This window comes from Octodon degus, unplaced genomic scaffold (genome assembly GCF_000260255.1).
Source record: "Octodon degus isolate 3935 unplaced genomic scaffold, OctDeg1.0 scaffold00034, whole genome shotgun sequence".
In the NCBI taxonomy this organism is placed as follows: Eukaryota; Metazoa; Chordata; class Mammalia; order Rodentia; family Octodontidae; genus Octodon; species Octodon degus.
The window spans coordinates 15,366,136-15,380,653 of record NW_004524610.1 but is presented as its reverse complement, the minus strand read 5'-3'; the positions used below and the strand labels follow the sequence as shown (position 1 = coordinate 15,380,653).

The following is a 14,518-nucleotide window of genomic DNA, read 5'->3' as shown; positions in this document are numbered from 1 at the left end:
ACAAACAAACAAACAAACAAAAGCAAAACCTCTCCATTTTACAAAAGGAAAATTGACTCTCAAAACAGCAAGAAGAAATTATTTGAAAACTAACTGGTGTTATATGATTGATGCCTCTTCAGTATTTATATTTTTTTAGGTTTCACTTGCGAGAAGTGTTTATTACTTAATCCTCAGTGAACATAAGTCCTGTATTCTGGAGTATTTTATCATTCTCTTGATTAAGTAAATAATGACTACTAAAAAGACATTTAAGATATGTAAATAAACCACTTATTTTAAATAAAAAAGAATGAGAGGCTAAGATAGAAATGTTGAAGTTCTTTTTGTTAGAAATGTCGAAGTTCTGTGGGATGGGGTTTCATTTTTATGTGTACTTGACATTTGATATGAAAACATGCATAAAGCTTTAGACCTTCCTTTGTTAAGAGCCCTTTTCTTAGCGCAGTGGTCGTAGACATCAGGATTATGAGTTTAGCATGAGTTAGGATCACTTGACTTTTCATCTTAAATTCTTTAAATATTCTAAACCTGTGCAAAGGTCAAATCGTGATACAGTGACTCCACCTGGGTACAATTGTAGACATTTTTCAACATTTGCTTTACATGTTTTATATATTCATATTTCTGTAGTTGTTCCCATCATATTTTATACCTTCCTGATTCAGACTCCAGTACCAAGGAAGAAAGAAAGAAATCACACTGTATCTTCTGATGTTTTAGCGTTTTGAGTGCTTCTGTTCTTTAATTGGAAAACCTCCCCCCGAACTGGGGATGTGTCTCAGTGATGGAGCCCTTGGCTACCGTGCATGAGGTCCTGGATTCAATCTTCAATATAACCAAAAGTTTAAAAAAATGAAACACTGGCTCTTTGTTGTATTTGTGTGTGTGTGTGTGTGTGTGTGTGTGTGTGTGTATTAATCATTTTTAAAAGTACAGGTCAGTTATTTTGTAGATTATACCAGTCTAGATTAGTCTGATATTTTTTCTTCATAGTTAATTCAGGTTATATATTTGAACAAAGAAAAAATATGTAAGCCATATTATTACTTTTCATTTATTACTCATCCTATGAGATTAATGTAAGTTGTCTCATTCTTAGTACTAAATTTGATTTTTTTTGAACAGCTATATCTGTGATTATTATCTCAATGTCATCTGCATGCTAATAATTTGAAGTAATATGAATGATCTGTGGTTTTAGCATCCTTTAATGATCTTGCTTTTAATGATCAGTTATTATAGATACATGAAAACAGTAATTTTTAAGCTTTTCACTTATACTAACTTCCACATATACTAACTAGAAATATTTCACTTTCACTTTAATATTTCCTTTTATGCTGTAAAGTGAAAGTTTTTGAGGTGGGGTATATTATAATGAAATATATCTTTTGTCTTACTGTCCTCAAAATTTTTTTTATTTTTTTTCCGGAACCGGGGATTGAACTCAGGCCCTTGCACTTGCCAGGGAAGTGCTTAGTCCAACTGAGCCATCTCCCCGGCCTCCTGTCCTCATAAATTTTATGGCAGTAAAATGAAGTACAATTCTGTGTGCCCCTAAGTGTATTTGCTATCTTGATGGAATAGGAACGATGACAATGTTTGGGGGTAATAAGTACAGTTTACATGATAATATTCTTTTCATAATTAAGTGATTTTTGTTACTGATTAGATTTAAATCATTTCATTTTCTTTTGCAGAGTTGTTTATCGTTATCTATTTTTCCTTTTTAACTGCCTAATTACCTGGTTGCTTCTAATTTAATTACCTCTATGTCCATAACATTTATAAAAATTACACATTAATTTCCATTATTATAGCTGTGGAAATACAAAGGACACTGAATCAACTTGGAACACCTCAAGACTCACCTGAATTGAGGCAACAGCTGTAAGTACTTAACTGCAAAAGGAAAAGTTACTGTTACACTGCTTTTTTAGAATGTGTTTACTATGGAAATTTGTTAAGTTTTTTTTTTTTTAACTACCTCACCTAGACATTGTACCGTATGGTTATGTAGTTTTGACCCTGCCCAAAGTAGGAGGATGTTTTTGATGGGCTAGCTTACTCCATCAAACTAAACCTTTTTGAGTTGGTCTTTCTTATGCTTTTTAAATTGGTTGTTTTAGACAGCTTTTTAAAAATTGGATTCATTCTTCTCAATTTATGTGATTTATATTCATAGGTGACTATCCTTTGAGTGACAGATTTGTACTAGGTTCAGGTGTGGCACTTGCCAGGTTCTGTGAGTTGTCGTCCCTAAATCCCACATCTTTCAATTTCAAAAAGCAGTAGCTTCTGTTATGAAACAGTTATAATGAAATGATGCATTACATGTTCCAGTAAATTAAGATGCTGTTAGAATAGTAACTGTACCTTTCCGTAGCATGTCACAGATTTGACAGTGTTTTCACATGCCCTTTCATCTATTTGGAGTGAGGTAGATTAAAAGCACTGTTTCTAGTATACCTAAATGTTATGCCTAGTGTATGTTTTTAGGGATTGATGATTTGCCCAAAATTATTTACAACCTGACTCTTATGTTTTCAGTGCTGATTTGCTTACAAATTTCAAGTAGCATATAGCTAATATGTGGTATCTCCAAAGTGATAGCTCTTGCTATTGAAGGAAAATTGCAAAGAAGAAATAGATAATAACAATTCATATTTTTAAGAAGTAGAATTTAAAGAATTTGCAATTGCTTGTAACTTATATTTTACTTTTTCTTCAGTAGATAGAATGTCCAAAATCTATAAATACATCTTCATTTATTAAAATAAATGAAGATGAAAAGAAACTGTATGATTTTAACATTTATTATTAGTAGTGGAAATTCTATGTGTGTAAGCATTATCATTGTGGTCTTTAGAACTTTGACGATATTACTATTTCCATATATTTAAATAAACACATCAAAGATAGGATATTCAGTAAATAAGAGTATAAATAGCTTATATTTCTTTGCGTATTAGTTCCATACAGATACTTACGCATGTTCTTACAGTGTCCCTTCAGGGTGGCCAGCACATGATTAAAAGGAGAGAGCTAATGTCCCTGAGAGGCACTGTTGTTGTTGTTGTTGTTGTTGTTTATAAAGCATCAGCTTAAAGCAAGCTTACTTTTTTCAGCATCACATTTTTTAGTTGAAAATAGTTTTTATTTTTTACATTAATTAGGAAGATATGGGTATGGATAAGTTTATATCCCCTTACAAGGAAATGCTATTAATTATGCTTAAATAATAGTAAATTTATACTGTGATTACATCCTCTATTTTTTACAGTATTCATAGGATATAAATGTAGAGAAATAAGAGGGATCAGATGTACCAGGAGCTGGGCCAAGTGCATGGCAACTGAGCTTACTCACTCAGCTCACCTAAGTGAGGTTAGATAAAAGGCTTCCGCATTTCCAGCACTTCACACTTACAATTAAATCCTCCTGACTTGAATTACCTTCTTTTCTAAATGGCTAATGATATTTCTATAAGCTTGTTTACTGCATCTGAATGAAAAACTTTAATATTTATCAAAAATAGCATATGAAAATTTGGTTTTGACAGGAAATTTAGAACCGGTTTATAAAACTTCAAGCAGTTTTATAGTTTATATACTCTAAAATTATGAAGATTTTGTAAAAGGTGATTTTTCTGAAGCTGTTCATCAGGGCTGATGAAAGTGGCAGAGTTGTAGCACAAAGAAATAGCAGTTCTTTGGCTGTAACCTGTGTTTTCTCACTTCAGGCAACAGAAGCAGCAGTATACTAACCAACTTGCCAAAGAAACAGATAAGTACATTAAAGAGTTTGGATCTCTACCCACCACCCCCAGTGAACAGGTATTAACCTTTAAGACACGTGATGTACTGGATGTGAAAGAAATCAAATGCATTGTAGACTCCTAGAACTGTGATACTAAAAAAGAAAGTTAAGGGGCAGATAAATCCTATTGAAGAGTAGTTCACAGAATGCAAACCTGTGTTCAATTACTCAGGTAGTATCCTATGGGTCAGTAAAGCAAAAATGATTTTCATGCAGTTGCTTTGACCTGTAAAGTGCTTCCAGGGTACTTGCTCCTGGCCTTCCAGGCCTGGCTCTGTCCAACACACAGGCACATTCACCACGGCAGGCTGCCCAGGGGCACGTGTTTGTTTCCATAGCTATGTAATGGACGTAAGATATGACATAGGTAAGAGTAGATTTTACTTGCCCATCCCCAAGAGAATTACTTTAGAATAACTTCAAAATCATGATCTAGTTCCTAGCTGCTACAAACATTGTAGGTTAGAAATATAGGAAGTTGAGCCTTTTGTCTCAAGGTAAATATGCACAGTGGTTGAACATATAGCTAAAATTTTACTGAGAGTAAATCAGTAAGTTGGGGATTTAATATTTTTAGAATTAAATAGTCAGCCAGCTTGATTCTAATAGGCTTTTTTTCCCCCTTTCCTCTAGCGTCAAAGGAAAATACAGAAGGATCGCTTAGTGGCTGAATTCACAACAGCACTGACAAACTTTCAGAAGGTCCAGCGGCAAGCCGCTGAGAGAGAGAAGGAATTTGTGGCCCGAGTAAGAGCCAGTTCCAGAGTGTCGGTAAGTACTTCACACAGTATTGTGAGAACAAAGTTTCTGTTCTCTCCAGGCCTCTGGGAAATCTGCTTTGCATTATTTTTAAGTCATAGACATCTGAGTGTCTTGAAAATCCATACTTGAATGCTTATTTTCAGGCTTTTCTGATCAGTTTTTAAGGGCGATGGTTATATATTGTTATCATGCCTGGGTCGTGGAGCAACAGATTGCAAACCTCGCACACTATGGAAACTGTCAGAAAAGATTCAGAGTGGAATGGTGGGAGTTTTTGACAGCGAGTCAGCACCATAGCTCTCTGCCGTGTTCCTGCTAACCAGACAGTGCCATACTGCGAGAAGCAGAAGAGACACAGTGGAGCTGAGCAGAGTATACAGCGTGTCCAACAGGAACATAGCATGTGGGCATGGAGAGAATAAGAGGATGAGTGGAGGTGAAATTTTCAGATAATATAATGTTAAATTCCCTCAGAATTTAATTATATTCATCTATCTATCTATCTATCTATCTATCTATCTATCTATATAATTTTATTTTTATTTTTTTATTTTTTTCTTTAGACACAGAGCCTCGCTGTGCAGTTCAGGCTGGCCTTCCACTCACTTTGTAACTCAGGCTGATCTCAAACTCCTAGCTATCCTCCTGCACCTCAGCCTCCCAAGTGCTGGGATTACAGGCATATGCCACCACACCTGGCATGAGTTATTTTCTTATTTTTTAGTGTAGAAGTTCCACAACTACATTAAATTTTAACCAAATATTTATTTGATTAATAATAATATTTGGCTAGGATTTATTATTTGGTCTTTGAGAATATTTAATGAATTACTTAGCTCAAAATATCACATTATTATTATTTGAAGCAGTTGGCCTAGAAAATTAGAATAAGAAATTTTCTTGTCTGTGTACACAGAGATAAGTACATACATGCACATCTCAAAAACATAAATAAATTTAGATTATTTTAAAGTAAAATGTGAATTTTGTTTATCTTTTCTTGTCCTTACTTTCTTTGTTCTCTCTTAAACTATCAGGGTGGTTTTCCTGAGGACAATTCCAAAGAAAGGAATCTTGTATCCTGGGAAAGGTAAGAAATATAAATTATTTTGTAGATCAAAAGATAACATTTGTCTCTGTTCTGTCTAGTTGTGAGGCAAGGTCTCGCTGTGTTGTCCAAGCCAGCCCTTGAACTTCATGTGGAGGCCCCGCTGGCCTCAAACTTGTAGTCCTCATTTGTTAGTGTCCTGAGTGCGGGTACTGAGAGGTGTGTACCACCATGCCATACCGTAAATAATTGTGTTCTCTGGAGTAGAAAAAGCTTTCAGTATATTATAGCGTAAGTGTCTTGTGTTTTTTATAAATTTTAAAGCAATATGTTTCAAAATTTATTCTATAGTAAATTATCTAAATATTTAATGCTTTAATTTTTCATATGGTTCACTTCCTTATGATGTTTATGTTAGCTGAGAAGAAACTCACTTGCCAAATACGGTTTTCAGTAATGAAATAACTAAACTCATACAAGATAAAATAATAGGACAATTAAAAAATGAGAGTAAATTTTGAATTCTTAGCATTTTTTAAGGTGAGCAGTTCCTTGAGTTTGAAGAGCAGTACATCCTACCTAGAATTTCTTAAGTATGCAGCAATTCCTGTTGTTTTGAATACCAGAATTTTTCTCATATTCTTTCTCTTTATTAGCCAAACACAGCCTCAAGTACAAGTGCAAGATGATGAGATTACAGAAGATGACCTCCGCCTCATTCATGAGAGAGAGTCTTCTATCAGGCAGCTTGAGGTAAGCCTCACTTAGAGAATTGGGCTGCGGCTGTCCTAGTGAGTCTGCTCACAAGCTTCGATAATGCTGAGAAAGAAAGAGAACTAAGGGTTAAATTTACTAGCGTTTCTAATGTATAAATTGGAACCATAATAATCTCTTCAGTTTCTATGCTAGGAGAAGAGAAGAATATGTTTCCCCTGCCTGAGCTTTTTCTTTTAATTCAATTAAATCACTTTAGTATTAGAAAATAATAATTTATAGGTCAGTATCTGGCCAAGACTAGATTGCTTCGCATGGCATGTAATATCATACCTGCATGAATAAAACTGTACAACAACTTGGAAGGTCTCTGATTTGTCTTCAGTATGTTTATAACATCAGAGAGACCTACAGGATTTGTTAAGTCATGGTTCTTGTGAAAACTGCCTTGTTCTTAGAAAGTGAGCTAATATAGCGATTTGATTTGAAACTGTCTCATTGCTATTTGTTTATCAATAAAATTATGAAAAAAAAAAAAAAGGAAGTGAGCTAATAATAACTAACAGTGTGTGTGGTGTGTCAGGAGCCTTCAGAGTGCCGGGCTCTGAGTGATGAATTTCTTATTAGTTACCTCAGTGATCCCAGAAGCTCTGTGACCAGTTAGCTGTGTCATTATGGTCTCTGTTTTATAGATGGGGAAATGAAGGCCTATGATGAATATGTAAAATGTCCCAGCCCCTTGACAGAATATTTCAATGTTACTTTTTAACTGGAAAAAATAATAGTTATACATTGAAGAAAAGTAAATTTATGATTTCTTTCCTCAGTAAACATAAATTCTTTCAGTCATGAAATCTAAATTCACTAACACACTGCATATTCAAATTTTCTAGTTTGAGACTTTAAATTTATATGTAATGTTTTGGCATTTTAAACTATCAGTATGTGACTGGAAATGTCATAAGCATATTTATACTCTTGTAAACACCTACTCTTTTGGCAACAGAAGTATTAGGTTGGATCGCCTACACCTAGAAGCCAAAGGCATGTGTTTAATCACAAGCCCACAACTCTTTGTACTGCTTGATCATTTCCATTCTGCCTCACATGTACCTTTGATGTCACATACTTATTGTAGAGAACTGGGGGCTGTTATTCAAAACTCCTTTAATTAGGGTTGCTTACACTGAAAAGTTTTCCCAGTAGTTCTAAAATTTACACATTAAATCAAAATGTATCATCACCTATATGAGTTCTGGTTTGGATCTTTGAATTTTCTTCCTTTATGATGTGGGCATAAATTTCTAATAATGTATAATAATACGTGTCTTTTTGTCTTAGGCTGATATTATGGATATTAATGAAATATTTAAACACTTAGGAACAATGATTCATGAACAGGGAGATGTGATAGGTAAGTCTACTAATTTAGATTGCATGGGGTGGGAGGAGGTTACATGTGACTTACTGCAGTAGCAACTGCTCCCTTTCATGTCTTGTAATTGGGGGAAGGGAAATTATTTAAAAACAAAAATAGAATATAGGCAAATAAATAGTGATAAGTGAGTGCTATGTGGAAAAGAAGGCCAGGGACACTTCTGGGGTAGAGGACATTACTGCTTTCTATGGAAGAAAGGGCCAAGTGTTACTGACAAGGTGGCATTTTAGTGAAGCCTTCGTAGAAGCAAAAACCAAAGAAGATAAGATGCTCCACGTGGAAGCACCAGCACTGTAAAGGCCTTTAGGGAGGAACATACCTGGCCCTCTTGTTGAGTGCTAAGAGCAAGAGGAAGGTCGTGTTTTTGTCTGAAGTCATGGGGTGGTGTCATGTGGGAACCTCAGGCACTCACTGTAAGAACTTTTAGTATTAACAACAAATGTAAAGCAGCAGTAGAATTTGAACAGAGTATTATGAACTGGGATAGGTTTTGAATACTGTCTTGCCTGCTGGATTTGGTATACATGTAAAGCAGCAAGATCAAAATCAATCAGAACACTTGAAAGGTACTACAGTAATCTAGATGAGTGGTTCTGTCGGCTTGCATCACAGTGGAAGCCAGAGGTAGTGAGAAGTGATGGATCTCTGCATACTTTAAAAATGTGGGGCCAGAAGATTTACTGATGGGCAGTGAGTGTGAGAGAAATAGTTAATTCAGGAGTGACACTAAGATTTTGAACTGATCTCGTAGCAGCGTGTTATTGCCATTTTGTTAGATGGTAAAGTATATACCTATAGATGTTTTAGAGGGGGATAAGGCAGAAATTTTTGGATATGTTCAGTATGATGATGAGTGAGAAAAGATGGCTAAACTGAAGTCTTTGCGTTATGTAGTTGGGAGTAAGTGCACAGATGGAGGATAGGCTCTTCCTACGTGTGTGTGCAGTTCCTGATCACACGAGAGGTCAGACCATTCAGGCTCTGCATGTACTGGATGATCAACTAGGGGAAAGTGCAGAATGCCTTCTGATTGCTCCTGTGCTCCAGTGAGCTGGAAGTCCAGGTTTCTGGTTGACAGTGACAATGCCTGAGGGGAAAGAGGAAGTTGGAGGAGAAAAGAGGGGAGCACAACGGTCTTTTATCTGTTAGAGAAATAGGTAGATTTACTCTCAGCAGTCAAGTGTTACTATGAAGTAAACCAATGTAAGTTTACTCCTTTTGCATCTGTGTTCAGCTGCATGGATTTTTGACATATTAATATAACTACAGAGGCTAGGGTGCTGCAGGTGCATCAAGATGGGGATGGTAATGCCTATGGAGTCCAAGCAAGGTAAAAAGGGAAGGGAGACTCAAGTGTGTGAGGGAAAGTGAGAATGTGGTAGGATTGTCATTGGAGAGCAGGCGTTAGACTGAGCTGTGACGATAGCAGATGGTCGGAGTGTAAGACTCTTGAAATTGTGGTCAAGGAGCACCTGTATGTTTTGGGTTGTGACCTTAGAACAGAGAGGTTGGGTTAACAGTCTCTAAAGAAAGTCTGATGGAGAAGTAGAGGGGCCTGAGTATTAGAAGGGTCAGACATTAGATAATGGAGTTACCAGTCTATATATATAAAATTTTTTTTTAGATGTATTTGGTTGTTACAGGGTCTCACTACACAGCTTGGACTTATAATGATCCTCCTGTTTGCAGCATCCCCAGTGCTGGGATTATAGGTGTGCACCACTATGCCTGGACTCTGGCCAGCTCAGTCTGCCCTGGGGTGGGTCTGGCACAGCATATTGTACCAGGGATCGAACTGGGTCCCTGCGCCTGTCTAAGCTTGCCTAAGCAGGTGCTTTAGTCTGCTGAGCTATCTCGCCAGCCCACCAGTCTTTATTGTAAGAGATGTGCTGAATAGAGTCAGTGAGTCTGGGCCTAAGATGCTCAAGAAATTAAAGACCATGAGACCCAAAAATGTCCACAACCTAGCTGGTAGAATGAACTTAATTGAATGAACTTCAAAACTGAGAGTTGGTAGGGAGGAGGAAGAGGCTTAAGTTTCTCATGCTGCAGAGTAGCCCCTGCACCACTTCCAAGTTAGAGGAGAATGGGAGGGAAGCAGCCACCTGGGAGCTATGCAGGCCCCTGGAGGGTTGGGGATAGCTGCAGAGCAAGTGCCACTCGTTAGTCCCTGTTCACCTTAATCACATTATTAGAACTAAACTGGCCTTTGTAGAATGCAAACTCGTTGAACATAGGTATTATGCTGTAATGGCTTTAAAGCATGTTGAATTTATAAAGAAATGATCAGCAAATTGAGAAATATCCATCCAAATTTTAGCATTTAGATCATGTTTTATTTCCCTCTGAAGACTCTCAAGGTACCATTTTTTCCCATGTGATAGGAAGAAGGTGGGTGGCCTCCCTTTGTGCTCACTGATCTTGACTTAGAACAAGCTACAGAGTTTGAGATAGATGAGCTCTTCCTCTGATACTGATTTAGCAATTGTAGGGTTACCATATTATTTGGGGTAGAACTAGAATTGAGTTGTAATGAAGATTATCATGCTCCTTTTTTTCCCCAAACATTTGTGTTGCTTGAATTTCCCGAGAGATAGTATAAAGAAGAGTTACATCTGCTTTTTAAAAATTGAACTTGGTTATTATTAATATGTGAATAGTGAGCATTGCAATCACCTTGAATGATATTTAGACATTTGTTTTTGGAGCAGCAATACATGTTAACAGTTTTATGTGTGTATTTATCTTTTAAAGACAGTATAGAAGCCAATGTAGAGAGCGCAGAGGTACATGTTCAGCAGGCAAATCAGCAGCTGTCCAGGGCAGCGAATTATCAGGTAATGTTGACTATAACACATTTCCTTGTAAGTGAAGCATTTGAATTTACAGGGTGTGTGGGTTGTGAGTTTCTAGGGCATCATCATGTTTAAAGTGGCTGCAGATGTTAATTTTACAATCTCATGGAAGAGGCAGGGGTTAGAAATACACAGCCAGCTTAAAATTGATTTTAGCCTGTTATTCTCCAGGATGAAGCAGTTAGTGGCCAGCAAGGACTGGAAGTTTAGTAGATGTAATAGTGTTTAGAGTGCTGAAGGCTGCAGTGGACAACTCCAGGTTTTTGAGATGTCATTGTGACATTCCAATTCAGAAACCCCTTTGATAGGCTTTTCATCCATCTTTTACCCTTTATGTTTAACTTTTCTTTCTTGTTGTCAATGCCATGTTAACTAAATTGGCATAGCTTATTTTACAAAACTCTCTTCAGGTTCTGTTATATTAACTTAGAATGTTGTTAATTGATAATCTGTCAGAATTGTGCAGACCCTTCTTCAGAATGATTGTTTCTTCAGTGACTCAAGAGAATGTGAGGAATCTGTATATAATTGTCCAATACAAATTATGTTTTAAACACTGTACACATATTAGGAATATGATCTACTAATGCATCCTATAATATTTAGAACTTTGGTGTACAGCATGAATAAAGCCAGGCCCATAGCATTTGATTTCTCTTTTAAAGAATTATTTGTTTCTTGTCCTTCATAATTATTGTTTTGAGGACAGGGAGATTAGCTCAGTAAGTCCTGAGTTCAACCCCCAGTACCAAAAAAATAAAAATAAAAAAGAAACAAAAATCTTAATTACTGCTTTTTCACTTTACCGCTCTCTTATGAGCTAATACTCTGTCGGCATGTTGCACGTCTCCATTGCGTCTCACTTTCCTCATTCACCTGCGAGTCACCTTTCCTGCCAGTGCTGTTGTTTCTCTGGCCACATCACTGCACATTCAGGAGTACGTGTTCCCTGATGAAATGACTCCTTTTTACCAGCTTTGTGCATATAAATCAGAAAGCAGCTCAGCAGCGTTATTATTGCCATGTCATGGACTTTAGGTGGGTCTCACGAATAGCTGAAAACATGTGCACTGTCCGTGTGCATATGCGTGAAAATGTAAAGGCCAGGAGTCTTGTGGACTGTTGGCGAATAGTTGCTGGAACTTGGGGGGGGGGCGGTCATCAGTGACTGAGTTTACTTTTTTTTTTGTTTTGCTCTTGCATTTGTTCTCTTTCTTGTGGAAGGAAAAGATTCTAGGCACGCTGGGGAAAAGCCGCCTGCCTCCCAAGCAGGTCTGGAGCGGCCTCCACATTCAATTCCTGTGGGCCAGAGGATAAGTGCGAGGCCACACGGGGCTAAGGAGGGGAGCGGCCTTCTGCACGGCTGCATGTGGAAGATGGGTGCTTAGTGTAGGCCCTGAAAGCCGTGATGCTGCTGAATAGCTCAGTGAACTAAAGATAACTAGGCAGTACTCACTGTGGTAGCATCCAAGGACTTAATTACCCCGCCCTAGGGAAAAGCTTCCAGGAGGACAGTACATCGTGGTGGGGTGTCAGTGGTGCCTGAAAAAGAGCTGCTGTATGCATAGGTCGTTGGTATCAGATGGATTGTGGGAAAAATATTTATGCGTGATGGTATTGAAACCAGCAGAATTGTGGTTAGTAACTGAGGAACGCTCAGTTGAAAAGTTAGATTAATATGTGGAATATTCAAAGTATTCATGATTTTCAGGGTAATTTTGGAGTCTGATGTGTGTCTTTTGTAAACTGTATAGTACTCCTTTTTTACACAAGTAAATTCACATATTTTTCTACTTTATAAGAAAAAGGACTCCTGCTTGTTGGTGTGAGTTATGCAAGACTCTAAAGAAAACACACCAGGGATGAAGAACGAATCAAAGCTCTTAACATTTGTGTTCTGAATGACAGCTTTATAGTTTTGTTAACTTTTGTGGCTTTACTTTCTGTGTTGACATTTTTGAATACCTTTATCAGAGAATAGAAACAGTTTTGAAATTAATTTACTTCAGTAAATGTTGCCAAATGTTTTTACTTGCTGAACCTTTAAAAGTACTCATTTTTAACAGTAACTTTTTGGTAAAAGTTTAAAACTTTCTAAACTTTTAAGCTGTTAGGTAATCTCAATCTGTGCTTCAGTCAGCCAAGTTTTCCTTTCTCTTTTCTTTGAAGCATCATTACACCCCCAGAAAACTTGCCAGCAGTATGTAACATTGCCACTGAACCGCAGCACTACTTCATGAATATTTTTTGATGATATAGTACCCTGGATGTGGTAGATTTTTGAGAAACAACTAGGCAGCCAAAGCTTTGAGGGCAGTAAGCTATGATTCTGCTCTTGACGCTAGCCGGGGTCTGTTCAGTTGCTATGGCGGCACCACTGAGTCTGTAAACATGTCTTTTGTTTTTACATCTGCAGCGCAAATCCAGGAAAACCCTGTGCATCATCATTTTTGTCCTTGTCATTGGAGCTGTGATTGTCGGTCTCCTCATATGGGGACTGAAATCCTAAAGTCATGCAGAAGCAGACCGCTGTACTATGTTGTCTAGATCACGTAGGAAGATGCCTGTAATCATGGTTTTATTATTATTTAAAAGCTATTGCAAAGGATGGTTCCCACACTTATTCTTATGGGGGCAAAGGGGTTCCTTTGGATTAAATATGATATTTTCTAATAAGTGAAAGTTTTTCTAAGTATCATTGCTGGCATAGCTGTCATGCTTTTTAATTTAATAACTAGAAGGTTTCTGTCCACATTGCACATGGCTTTCATTTGTAATTTATTTACCTGTTTGACTTTGGGAATTAATAAACTTATAGCTATGCATATGATGTGCACATTTCTCTGTCACTGTATAACATGCACCAGATTTATGTTACTGCAGTTAAAACCTCTTTTATTTGGACCAGCAAAAAAAATATTCTCAGTAACTTAAAAACTTAATGCATCTGTTTGTATTTATTTTCTAGTTTAAAGTAACACAAATTATCTATTTCATTTTTATTATTTGATTTTTTGAGACCCCTGTTTTCTCTGAATAAAATTAATGAATACTTTTCAGGTATATCTTACGCATCTGATGTGTATATATTAAGCATTTGTGATAGATTGCTGAGTAAAAATAGTAAGGTTAGATTGTCCTTATGTGTGGTCTATTAAAGTCTGATATTTACTAAGAGAAGTGTAGTTACTATAAATGTGTAATGCAATTTGGAGAGAAAATATTAAAAAATCCATACCAATTTCTACTCTGTTTGGATTCTGCAGTCTAACTTGTTATTCCACTGAACTATTCTAATAGTACCCTCTGAGCTTGTGGACCATTATTCACTTTCCTTATGCTTAAAGAGTAATGGCTCCATGTGTGTCTTTTGGTCAGACTTACTTTTAGACTGTACTTTTCCTACTGTCACTGTTTTTGAGCACCTGGTACTTAAATTGTGCTGCTTATATTCTATGCCATTTTGTACCATGCTTTATTAGAAAAGAAACTGGAGGTCTGCCAGGCACTCCCTTGCCTTTTTCAATCAAAAATTGTTTTAAGGCACTAATCTGAATACTGTAAAGAGGATTGATTAACTTAGTTTGTAGTTTGTATTTTTTAATGTTCTTATATAGCAGTTTGGTAGTGAAGACATTGCTTAACATGGCAAGCTGTGAGCTTCACATGGGAACAAATGAACTATGAAGTACGTAAATAAATTGAATCCTTGCAACCAAAATAAAAAAGACTTAAAAAGGTGTCCGCACAGGTCTGTGTTCTGTGGACTGTGCATTCTGGGCACCATCACTACTTCACATTTCGGTGCTGTGCTAACTGAAATCTCTACACCGGAGGTGTAACCACATGCGCTGTGGCTGTGTACGATCTTCATCTGTT

General features: G+C 36.9%; 1 protein-coding gene across 2 annotated transcripts in view; it reads left to right on the top strand.

Annotated features, from left to right (window-relative positions):
• Stx7 (syntaxin 7) overlaps nucleotides 1–13,314 on the top strand; it is a 38,043-nt gene extending 24,729 nt beyond the window's left edge. Inside the window, exons 3-10 of one of the 2 annotated variants that reach the window (XM_004630266.2) lie at nucleotides 1,824–1,893; nucleotides 3,746–3,839; nucleotides 4,456–4,593; nucleotides 5,622–5,674; nucleotides 6,289–6,385; nucleotides 7,688–7,760; nucleotides 10,539–10,621; nucleotides 13,056–13,314. In XM_004630266.2, coding sequence (XP_004630323.1) covers nucleotides 1,824–1,893; nucleotides 3,746–3,839; nucleotides 4,456–4,593; nucleotides 5,622–5,674; nucleotides 6,289–6,385; nucleotides 7,688–7,760; nucleotides 10,539–10,621; nucleotides 13,056–13,148 — 701 coding nt within the window. In that variant the 3' untranslated portion in view covers nucleotides 13,149–13,314. The other variant, XM_023714236.1, reaches the window with a different exon arrangement.
• Nucleotides 13,315–14,518: the final 1,204 nt, after the last annotated feature.